The sequence below is a fragment of the Ovis canadensis genome, chromosome 13 (assembly GCF_042477335.2).
Source record: "Ovis canadensis isolate MfBH-ARS-UI-01 breed Bighorn chromosome 13, ARS-UI_OviCan_v2, whole genome shotgun sequence".
Lineage (NCBI taxonomy): Eukaryota > Metazoa > Chordata > Mammalia > Artiodactyla > Bovidae > Ovis > Ovis canadensis.
Window position 1 is genome coordinate 50,783,685 of NC_091257.1, and position 11,111 is coordinate 50,794,795.

An 11,111-nucleotide genomic window follows, 5' to 3' on the forward strand; every position below is an offset into this window, starting at 1 on the left:
ACTGATCAATGATATCTGACTCCAGTATAACTAAGTTTCCAATTTCTCTTGGATGAAAGTTAAAACCAGAATTATCCTAACAAAAAACTGTAAGACACTGAATGATGGGCAGTACACATTTAGAAATTCTCCATGCTGTAAGAAAACAACACACGGGCCATGTAAGAACAAACAAGATCTTGGTCTTGTTAAGAAAAAAAGACTCAAGCCAAGATCTATAGTTGAGATACTACACTGAGCAATCATAGGTCTTCACTTGTATAATTAACATGTAGTTCCTTGCCCTTCCGGCTTAGTTTTTAATTTATGACAAGACACCACTAAATTTCAGACAAAAAATATATATATATATTTTAAATCTTTACAATAAATCAAGATGTAGGAGCTTACAGAGAACACATTTGTTTATTTAGGTACTCAATTCTAGCTCCCTCTGAATGCAAATAACCCTGGTAACAGTGTACAGAGTCCTCTCTTTGCTTTTTAATAATTTTAAAGGAAATAATACATTTTGACTGTATTTAAGTCTGTGCAAATAATCCTTCAGAAGAAATAGCCAAGATTCTGTTTGCAGAGGTCATTCCATCTCTCGCAGATGATGACGCGAGTTAGTTTTGTCTTCAGATAAAGTGCTCCCGCCCAGCAGAACTCTAGAGGGTCCCAGACGTCCAGTTCCGTGAGGCCCAGTCATACGAACTCCAGCTTCCCGTGCCCGCTGTACATGCCCCAGTGCACAAGCGACAGGATGCGGTCGTGGCTGAGGTCGGCTTGTCTCATCTTATCGCAGGTCAGACAGCAGTTCTCATGGCCACTCACGGGCACCATGCACTCCAAGTCCAACTTCGCCACCTGCCCCTTTTTGGAGTGGTGTCCATGGAAGCTGTAGTGCAAGCGTGAGAGCATCTGCTGCCGCTGCTCCTGTAGCCTCTTGTTCTCGCTCCGCAGCATCCTCAGGGCCAGCATAATTAGCAACACCAGGATCAGCCCCCCAGCGATGGGAACTGCGATCACCGCCGCCCGGAACCACAGCTCTTTGGAGGACGTCAGCTCCTGTACTTTGGTGATGAGGTTTCTGCTACCATCGTGCTGATACCTGTTCCCTTGTCCTAAAGGGGGCACAAGCAAAACCATCAAACTCAGTCACCCCTTCCTGGAGCTTTGCCAGAGCATCTCTCCTTTTAAACGCGGTACCCCCCTTAAAGGAGATCAAACGCTAAAGGAAATTAACCCTGAATATTCATTGCGAGGACTGATGCTAAAACTGAAGCTCCAATACTTTGGCCACCTGATGTGCACAGCCGACTCACTGGCAAAGACCCTGATGCTGGGAAGGATTGAGGGCAGGAGAAGAAGGGGATGACAGAGGAGAAGATGGTTGGATGGCATCCCCAACTCAATGGACATGAGTTTGAGCAAACTCTGGGAGATGGTGAAGGACAGGGAAGCCGGTTGTGCTGCAGTCCATGGGGTCGCAAACAGTTGGACACAACTGAGTGACTGAACAACAGCAATTCCCTTAAACAGAGGCTTCCAATTCAACCAACATTTAGAACAGAAATGCTGCCCAATGAGGCAGAGGAGCTTCCAAAAACATTTGTTTACAGACTGTCATTACTGATTATTAATGGCCTTTTAATGGCCTCAAAATGTTGGGAAAAAACAGGCAAAACCTATTATGCAGACAGAAATCTAGGGCTCAGGCAGACATGAAAGTCACTCAACAGAGATGCATCTTTGCGCCCAGCCTGGCTTCTCCCTCAGCTGTCTCTAATTACATCAACAACAAAATCAATAGCAGACAGACAAAGCTGTGGCTGTCACAACCCTAGAGGCCAAGCGAGGGTTTGGTCAGAGTGGGTGCCGCTCCTACCTGAGGCCTCCCCCTTGGGCGGGGTGAGGACATCCTGTAGCCCCCTATAGTTACACATGTCTTCATGACAGCACTCCAAAGAGGGCAAGGGGCTCCCGGAGTGGTTGCGAGCCTGTCTGGCTTGGCAGATGTCCGCTGTGCTTGCCAGGGAGTCCAGGCAGCCATGGGTGAGCGGGGAATTGGTGTTCTGAGGATCCAGGAGTCTGGAGAAGCAGGCGCTCAGTTCAGATTTACACATGTAACCAGTAGCCACGCAGTGGGCTGCATCACAGTAGCATCTGATTTCACCTGAAAATGATGGGCAATTGCATCAAATGGCTTCAGAGACCAGATAAAGCATCAGCTTCAACAACTGTGCTATGCTAAGTCCCTCAGTCGTGTCCAACTCTTTGAGGTCCCATGGACTGTAGCCCACCAGGCTCCTCTGTCCATGGGATTCTCCAGGCAAGAATACTGGAGTGGGTTGCCACGCCCTCCTCCAGGGGATCTTCCTGACCCGGGGACTGAACCTGTGTCTCTCAAGTCTCCTGCATTGGTAGGTGGGTTCTTTACCGCTAGCACCACCAGACCCCAAATTTCAAAGACATTCACTTTAGGGAATATTCAGCTGAGGGCTTAGAAGGGCTGACCACATGGATCCCTGGAGCCCCTTGTGCAAGTCAGTGCTCGAATCCCAAGTCAGATAAATATCATTTTAGAAATGTATTAATCCACATAGCAGAGGATGAAAGTTCAGTGTAGGATAAGCTAGCAAGTAATTAAAAATTACACTTTTGTCTTTGAAGCAAAATAATCATCACCAGGATTTTTCCTACCATAAGGTAAATTACATTATTGACTTGTTTTAATCCTACATGACCATACAACCTAAAATGCTAGGCTTTTTGATTTTGTTAGTATAAATATTTGATCGGAACTGCTGAATTGTTTACTACCTTGAAGGGCTGTGCCAAGGTTTAAGAGCTTTCGCTAACACCTTATAAAGTTATTAACTAGAAACACAACAATCTAGAAATTGCTCTGGTCAGGAGGTTTTAAAACTATGAAACTGGGCAGCTATTTGCAACCTCTCTAGAAAAGGCAAACTTTGCCTATAAAGATCTGTTCATGCAGGGGAGCTTTTAGTCAGATATTGTAAAACAGGAACTAGGCAGTTTACAATTAGTGGTTTGCTTGCCAAAGTCAATTTCTTTCAGCCCAAATGGAAAGTCATAAAACTGGGGGCAGGGAGGAGGGGGTGAAACTGCAAGGCTCCCTCCTCCCCCCACCCCTCAACTCCCCAGTTTTATATGTAATTCAACATGGGATCTAAAACGGGAAACATTGAAACTGAAAATCCTCTGCTGGTTGAATGAAAAATCCTTAAGGAAACCTCAAATGTTTCTACAGGAAGTGATTAAAAGTTTCCTTTATAAAACTTAGTTTGTGAGTTGCAAGCAGGTTAACATTCTGCCACAAGATCTGAGACTTCCATGTCAATTTCTGGTTGAAACAATCTGGGGCTGGGAGTGATCACTCACATGATACCTGACCTGGTGGACCTCGGCCACTGTCACAGGCCACGGCTATAGCCTGCTGTGAACTGAACTTAGGTACATGCCTCTCCCCAGCTTCTCCATCTGAAGTGCTGTCTTAGTTTCAGAAACCAAAGCTCTGAAATTAAACACCAACACCCGGCACTGCTGCTCTACAAATCTCCTCCCAGCCTCACCTTTCTTCTTTCTCCTCCTTTAGAGAATGCCTGAGTAAGATGTCTCATTTAATTATCTGTCCAAATTCCAGGCCACCGTAAGGCTGCTAGTGCTTCAGTTCTTTTTAAAAAAATAAAAAAAAAACCCAGCCAGCTAAACATAGATCTTTGGCAAGCTGAGTTTCACTGTGCAAAGCCAGAGGTCCTCCTCCTGTCCTAGGTCTGGGCCTGGGTCCCTTCCCTTCTCCAGTAAATAAGACCTTCCAGTTAGAATCCTGCTTTGTACAAGTTCTTTTCTTCTCTCTCCAACCCCGCTTTTTCGCAGAAGCTCACTGATCTTAAGTGGGTGGTGACTGAATATCCCTAAGTCTGACAAATTCCACATATAGATTGAAAGAAGAAATAAAGCAGATTAAAAGTCCATGTTGATCCCATGCACTTCAGACATCATGCAGAAAAAAAGAAAGCTGAATACAAGCAAAATGCTGCTTAAATATTTATGAGAGCCTATTTTAAAGACTATATTTCAATGACCTAAAACAGTCTAATAAAAATTTGACAGGTAACTAGGAAAGTTCTAACAACTTTTTTTTTTTTAATTGGAGCCACATTGGAGCAAGTTGAATAGACTTTTGTGTAACTGTATTAAAACTATATTTCTGCTGTTTCATAAAGTTTCTTCCTGTGGCATGCGAAAAGGCCAGGAGGGGACTGGTATTTTGAAGCAGGGAACAATGCTCTTCTGTCTGCCCCCCTTTCTGGTTACTGTATGTGGTGATTAAACAAAAATGTCTGCTTCAGTCAGGACGGCTACAGGAGAGGCTGCTGGCTTCTTTAAAAGCTTTTGAAGTCCGCAGCAGTCAGAAACCTCTGATCCCCTAATTATATCATTATCAGGCGCATAGTTTCGGTATCTGTGACTTATGTCAGCCGCGGTCCGGCCCCGTTCGGCCGGTCTTTGATAGACCGGGAGGCTTCCCTCTGCAGGCTGCTACGAGGGCTGTTATTTAGGGTTAATTACAGCCTTTCTTCCAAAATAAATAAATACTGTAGCACATCATCTCTGCTGGCCCGGCTGATCCTTCAACCTCATGCCTGCTACATGGCAATTAGAGAAAAGGGGCGGGGGGGCGGTGCAAAAGCTAAAAATGCCTCCTATTTTTAAGAAAAATTATCTGTTCACAGGACAAACAGTAGGCAGAGTTCGTGGCAGGAGAGGTGGCGGGCCCTTGAAATTCAAGAGAGAGTTGTCGGGGAAAGGCGAAAGCCTGCAGAGGGGGAAAAAAGAAAAAAAGAAACTGACCGCTGCAATTTTTTTTTTTTTTGAGTAGTGTTTATAAAATATGAGGTGAGTGGGAAAAGAGACTGCTGACGGAGTCCACACCTCCCAGCCCCCAAGCAGAAGCCCTGCCCACACCGCTGTACGCGGACACACACCTGGGACACTTACACGCGGGGAGGAACCACTCGGGCTCACAAAGACAGACACACACGGACACTCACGGACAGAGACATTTAAACACGGAGACACTCACAGGTGAAGATGCTCCAATACAGAGAGACACACAACAGACACACAAGTGCACTCACGACAAAAACACTCAAATACAGACACAAGTTCACAGCAGAGACACATTCAAATAAAATACAGAGTCGCGCACACAAACCGAGACTCTCGGACTCAAACTGGGACACACACACGAAACACGCGGGCACGGTGCAACGGCGGGCGGGAGACTGCGGTCCCTCCCGGCCGCTCCCGCCCCACGCAGCGGCTGCAAACGCTCAGAAGTTCACGACCGACAGACTCGCACAAACAGTTTGACAACCACTCGCCCAGGTCTCACTCCACCTCCACGCGCCCGGCCCCGGGACACTGGGGTGGGCGGGTGGCCCCGAAGCCACCGCCGCGACTTCTAAGAACAGACAACTTGTCGCGACTTGCTGGCTCGGCGCGGGAGGCCGCCTCTGCCGCCGCTAACAAAGCCCCGGGACCCCGCGGCCCTCCCCGGGGAGCGCGCGCCCCGCCGGCCGGCGGGCACCCACCTTTGGTGAGCAGGACCGCCATGGCGCAGAGTTCAAGCTGCAGCCAGACGAAGATGTAGCTGGAGTGGCGATCCATGGACGCCCCCCTCCACGGCCCCGGCGCCCCCGCCGGCTCCCGGAGCCGCGGCTCAGCTGCAGCCTACGGCTCCCGGCACGTGTAGTGCATGGGTAATGCCCGGGGCGCGGGGCCGGGCCGCAGCTGGAGCATGGAGAGCGGCTGGAGGGGCGCGAGGGGCACGGTCCGGTTCCGCAATCCCGGCTCCCTCCGCTCGGCCCGACAGCTGGGTGGGCTTCAGGCTCTGCTCTCTTCGGTCGGCCACTCAGCAAAAGGAACCAGCAACCCAAGGCGCCTACACTGCCCGCCGCGAGCTCCCGCCTGCGCCTGCCTGGGTCCGACCGGCTCCGCGCCGTAAATAGCGCCCCGCGCGGGGAGACGGCAGGCCCCGCCCCGCTCCGACCCCGCCCGGGCCCCGCCCCTGGCGCCCTGCGATTGGCCGCAGGGCTCCAGCCGCTCCGCCGGGGGGCGGGCCGGGCGCGGGCGGAGGGCTCTGCCCCGCCGCTCCGAGCGGCGCCGGCGTCTGGGCTGCGGGCGGCGCCGGCCGTCTCCCGCGCTCCCCCTCGCGGAGGCCGGGTGTCCGTGACCTTAGGGAGCCGCGGGTCGAGCTCGGCCTCGGGCCCTGCCTCTGGCCCCCGCCTCAACGATCCTCCCCACCCGGCCTCGGGCCGGCGCGCCCCAATGTGTGGCTTCCTCTTCGTTTCCCCGAAACTCACGAGGGACCCGCGTGGCCGCCTTTGGACCCGTCCCGCCGTGCGGCTGCCTCGGGAGCCCGGGGAAAGCCGTGGCGGACCCTCGAGTGACCCCTGCCGGCCCGCGAGCGCCCGGGGAGGGCGGCGGGGCGCGGGGCGCGGGGCGCTTTCCGCCTTTCTCCCCCTCCCCTCTGCGCATCCGCCTCGCTCGCCTGCCCTGTGATCAATAAAAGCCCAGACAGACAGACTGTTGATCAGCAGGAGCCGCCGAGTTCTCCTGGGTAGACGGGACGAGTAGCTGGCTACAGACACTTAACGAAAATTAGCAAATCCAAAAGCACCCGGCGCCAGCGAGACGACACAGGCCGAGACTGACACTCAATTAACCACCCCCCAAACAGTCGCAGGCAAACACAGCGGCTGACCCTGATCAATATCAGCCTGGCGGTGATCTCCTTTCTGAGATGCTAATTCATTTATTAGAACTTGGGGGGCTGCCCGCCCCAACGTACCCAAAGGCGGTGGGGGTGGGGGTGGCAGGATGCTGTTTTTTATTTTTGTGGAAGTGAAATTCAGTTTAAAACTCTTATCTGAGGGGAAGCTCTTTCCTCCTCTCTCTCCCCAAAACCCGGGATTAACAAAAGTCAACCATTTGCAAAATTTCCTTTTAGGATCAGCCAACATTGTGCGACCTGATAACAATGTCAGGAGTGGGGCGGGGAAGAAAGGCGCACTTAAAGTTAAGGCAGGAGGAGCAGTCAAACCTTGAGGACTAGAGTGCAGAAATGAGCTTTAAGACTAAGAAGAAAAACTATTTATATTTATGCATATATGCCTCTAGGACTGATAATCCACACGAACCTTGAAAAGTTGCTGGAAGTCCACAGAGCTTCAGAATGTAGTTAATGAAATTGCCTTTGAAAAATGTCTATATGTAGAAAAATAAAATAATTTCATAAACTGATGTCCTGCCCATTACTTCACTAGATCAAAATTGTGTCTAAAAGAGCAGGGGGCTGGTCCAGCAGAAGGTCAAAGAGGAAATTAAGCTGGTTAGGGCACCAGGTAAACAGCAGGCATTTCTTTAGTTGGGGGGTTGGTCGAGGGGGGGAGCTGTTTGATTAGCACTTCCTGACATCTAATTCCTTGACAAGTTAACAGTTCTAAGGGGTTTATGCAGACAATACTGTTCTTGTAATGACACACTCCCTTTTAATTCTAGAGTCAATTATTAGCTAACAGGAAACTTGGAGTATATTCATTCAACTTTTGGACCACCCATTGTAGTTCAGGCTCACAGTCTGTGTGTTAAAAGTCAGAAACTAAACAGTAAATCACAAACAATGCAGCTGGCAGATAATAGAGATTATGAGCACAGTGGTGATGCATGAAGAAAGCAGAGGGAATCAGCCCAGGAAGGGAAGCCAGTCCAGAAGGTCTACCGGAAGCAGTGACACACACCGTGACCCCTAAAGACTGAAAGAATCGGGAGGGGACCATCACAAGCACAGGGGACTCCAGGAGCTTGGGCATGATATTCACTGATCGCACTGGAGTGTGTGGGTGGTAAGGAGGGGTTGGGTGGATGGGAGGACAAGCAATTGTTTATTGCTGGAGCATGAAACGTGGAGCAAGGAGTGGACAGAGATGCACCAGGAAATAACCATATTTACCTGTGATACAGATAAAAATTACTTTTTAATGGAAGAGGGGTATGGGGATGTGTTGATGAAAGTCATATTGTAATAAAATCTTTCTGAGTGCCTTTCCAGCCCTGTTCAGAGACTGTCCATTTTCTCTGGAGTGGGCATTGGCCGCCAGCCTAGGGCCCTCTGCCCCTCTGCCGATAGCTTGTCACATGACCCCAGCTGGACAAATTAGGTTCTCTCTTCTGGGTCTTTAGACTGAGAGGCTAGTCAATCTCTAGAGGTCACTTCATGGAAGACAAATTCAGAGTCCCTCTGTGTGCAAAGCAAGAGGAAAAAAAAATTACATAGATATGTAAGGTGGCACAGATATTAACTATAAGGTCCTCTTGTTACTTAAGCTCCTTTATTTTCAACCCGAAGAGTTCAAACACTGATGTTTATATTTTGCTGAATTAATATCAATTGTTGTTATTCCAGGATGTATAATTTTTTTGTTCCAAGTACAATTCAGAATGAGAACGTCATGATCAGGCAATGATTCTACTTCTTTTGCTTTCATTATTAGCTTAATGGGCAAGCTTTTTAAATGGCTAAAAATTAGTTTTAAGAGAAACAAGTCTGCACTTTAATGGTTTTGGAGCAGACATGGACTTTTCAACTAAATGAACTAGTGTTTGAATCAATATGGAAAATCAAAATCAGTTTAGGGATAATATGTCAATTATGAGGCCATATCAATAGTTGAGACGATAAACAACAATTTTAATTCAATTTAAGGCTCAAGAAAAATTGCTTCTATACAGAATTTTACTTGTTTTGTATATGATTTGGTTAGTACTTTCCCACATGTAAGTTGATAAGGAGAAAATAGTAAACTCTAATGGGCTTTTTCTTTTATTTAAATCAACAAATGAAATCAGTGACCAAAGTTCTGTTTACCCTTTTGAAGAGAATTCTGAAAATATAAGCTGGGAACCAGCTATCTATACCCAAGAACAGAAAACTGATTTGGGATGTAAAACTTGCACTAATTAAACATTATAATAGTTTTGTACTTTCTAACAGTGTTCTAAATGTGATGTCTATGAACTATATGCTATATAATCACAATATGCCACTATGATACACTTTCATGGTTGTTCTATACCACAGAAAAACACTATTTTTTTCTTATATTAAATAGGAGAAGAAAAAATAAAACCTCGAGGGTTTTTATGTCCTCATTTTAACAAAGATGTAAGTACCCTTGCAATCTCTGCTTACACAAATAACGCCATTGTTTCCCAAAATTATACGAGATCCCCCATTTCAGCAATGCCTCTCTCCAAGATGCAGATGAAAAATAACTTGGTACATTTTGTCCAGAAACAGTTATGTTTAAGTTCCTGGCTAGCATGCAAATTATTGCAGTCTAGAGATAGAATCTAACATTTCTGCCTGTTATACAAATGTCTACCAACCAACAATCCACAGAGGTTAGATAACACTTTGAATTCCCAGTAGCAGGGTTTTTTTTGAAGTCATTTGTTCTCAGAAGTTTGGAGGGCAGAGCTAAAATTTACTTCCTTTGGAATATGGTCAAAGGTGAGAGATTAGCCCAGCTCAAAGGAATGACTGTCTAGTGTAAAGTTTTTCTTTTCTTTTTTCTTTCAAAATGGAAAAGGAGATAAAGAACAGAGTGCAGAATCCAGGAGGTAGTGTGATAGGGCCTAGACAAAAAGGAGAAGATTCCCAAACATCCATTCTCCCACAAACTAGCAAAAATGCTATCAAGCCTTACAAACACCATAGATCTTATGGATAATCTAGAACAGTAGTCCCCAGCCTTTTTGGCACCAGAGACTGGTTTCGTGGAAGACAGTTTTTCCACGGGCTGGGGCAGGGATGGTTTCAAGAAGATTCAAGTGCATTACATTTACTGTGTACTTTATTTCTGTAAAGTATCCATGGAGCATCTGTTGAGTTGAGGTTTTCTTAAAAAAAAATTTAAGGCAACTAAGTTTAGAATGCAGTAAGTAACAGGGACCTCCTTGGTCCTACAGTGGCTGAGACTTCTTTCAGTGCAGAGGATGAGGGTTCGATGCCTGGCTGGGGAGCTGATATCCCACATGCCTCAAGACCAAACAATCAAAACATAAACCAGAAGCACTATTGTAACAAATTCAATAAAGACTTACCAGAAAGACTACAGTGAGAAACAGATTAAAAGAACATTAGGAATTTAACAGTGGACATCGTTTATAATCAAATAGTATCAAATATATTCTGTGTGATCCTTGATACAGTCTTTGTTCTATTGACTTATATTAGTATAGTCTCCACTTCAGCCAGTAGAACTTCTGGAAATTATTCAATAATTTATATTAGTTTTTCCTACCTGATATCAAATAACCAGATTGATTCCTTTTGTTCTTTTAACTAAAATGGTAAATTAATCTTTTAAAGCAGAGAAATTACCTTAAATTCCTGCTTAAAAGAACATCCTTGACCCAGAACGCTGCTCAAATTCATTCAATGTATAGTATTTGGGGTTCTATCTTCTCAATTGGCAATACATCATTTGCCTTTTTTGAGGGTTTTCTTTTTTCTTTTTACTGTTCATATACAAAACATTGAGGGCTTACCTGTTGGCTCAGTCAGTAAAGACTCCTCCTGCAATATAGGAGACACAGGTTCAATCCCTGGGTTGGGAAGATCCCCTTGAGAAGGAAATAGCAACCCACTCCAGTATTCTCACCTGGGAAATCCCATGGACAGAAGAGCCTGGCGGCTACAGTCCATGGGGTCACAAAACAGTCAGACATGACTGAGCAACTAAACAACAACAGCAAAACACTGAAATTCAAAGCTTTGATACTTTCATTAGACAATCCAGCATTCACACTCTAGCTTGACATTTGGCATCCTTGCCTACTCTCCAAAATCCGCCTGTATTTCCACGGTTCTACATTTATTCAAGCTTATCCATGGGGTATAGCTTCCAAGACTTTCAGTGAATGCCTGAAACCTTAGATAGTACCAAACTCAACATAGACTATGGGGATTTTTTCCTCTTCATACATACCTAGAAAAGAGTTTAATGTATAATTTAGGCACAGTAAGAGAATAC

General features: G+C 46.5%; 1 protein-coding gene across 1 annotated transcript; it reads right to left on the reverse strand.

Moving 5' to 3' along the window:
* Window positions 1-386: 386 nt before the first annotated feature.
* BAMBI (BMP and activin membrane bound inhibitor) lies at window positions 387-6,450 on the reverse strand. Its single transcript, XM_069546459.1, has 3 exons — window positions 5,607-6,450; window positions 1,871-2,158; window positions 387-1,106 (listed from the first exon to the last, which is right to left on the reverse strand). The coding sequence occupies exons 1-3, from the start codon at window positions 5,680-5,682 to the stop codon at window positions 688-690; spliced, it is 783 nt and encodes a 260-aa protein (XP_069402560.1). The 5' UTR covers window positions 5,683-6,450; the 3' UTR covers window positions 387-687.
* Window positions 6,451-11,111: the final 4,661 nt, after the last annotated feature.

Coding starts and splice junctions, on each gene's coding strand:
- BAMBI (XM_069546459.1), bottom strand. CDS start 5,682: ATGGATCGCCACTCCAGCTACATCTTCGTCTGGCTGCAGCTTGAACTC. Junction 2,159..5,606: donor GGCGGTCCTGCTCACCAAAG/GTGGGTGCCCGC, acceptor CATCATTTTCAG/GTGAAATCAGATGCTACTGT. Junction 1,107..1,870: donor GCCCAAGGGGGAGGCCTCAG/GTAGGAGCGGCA, acceptor TGCCCCCTTTAG/GACAAGGGAACAGGTATCAG.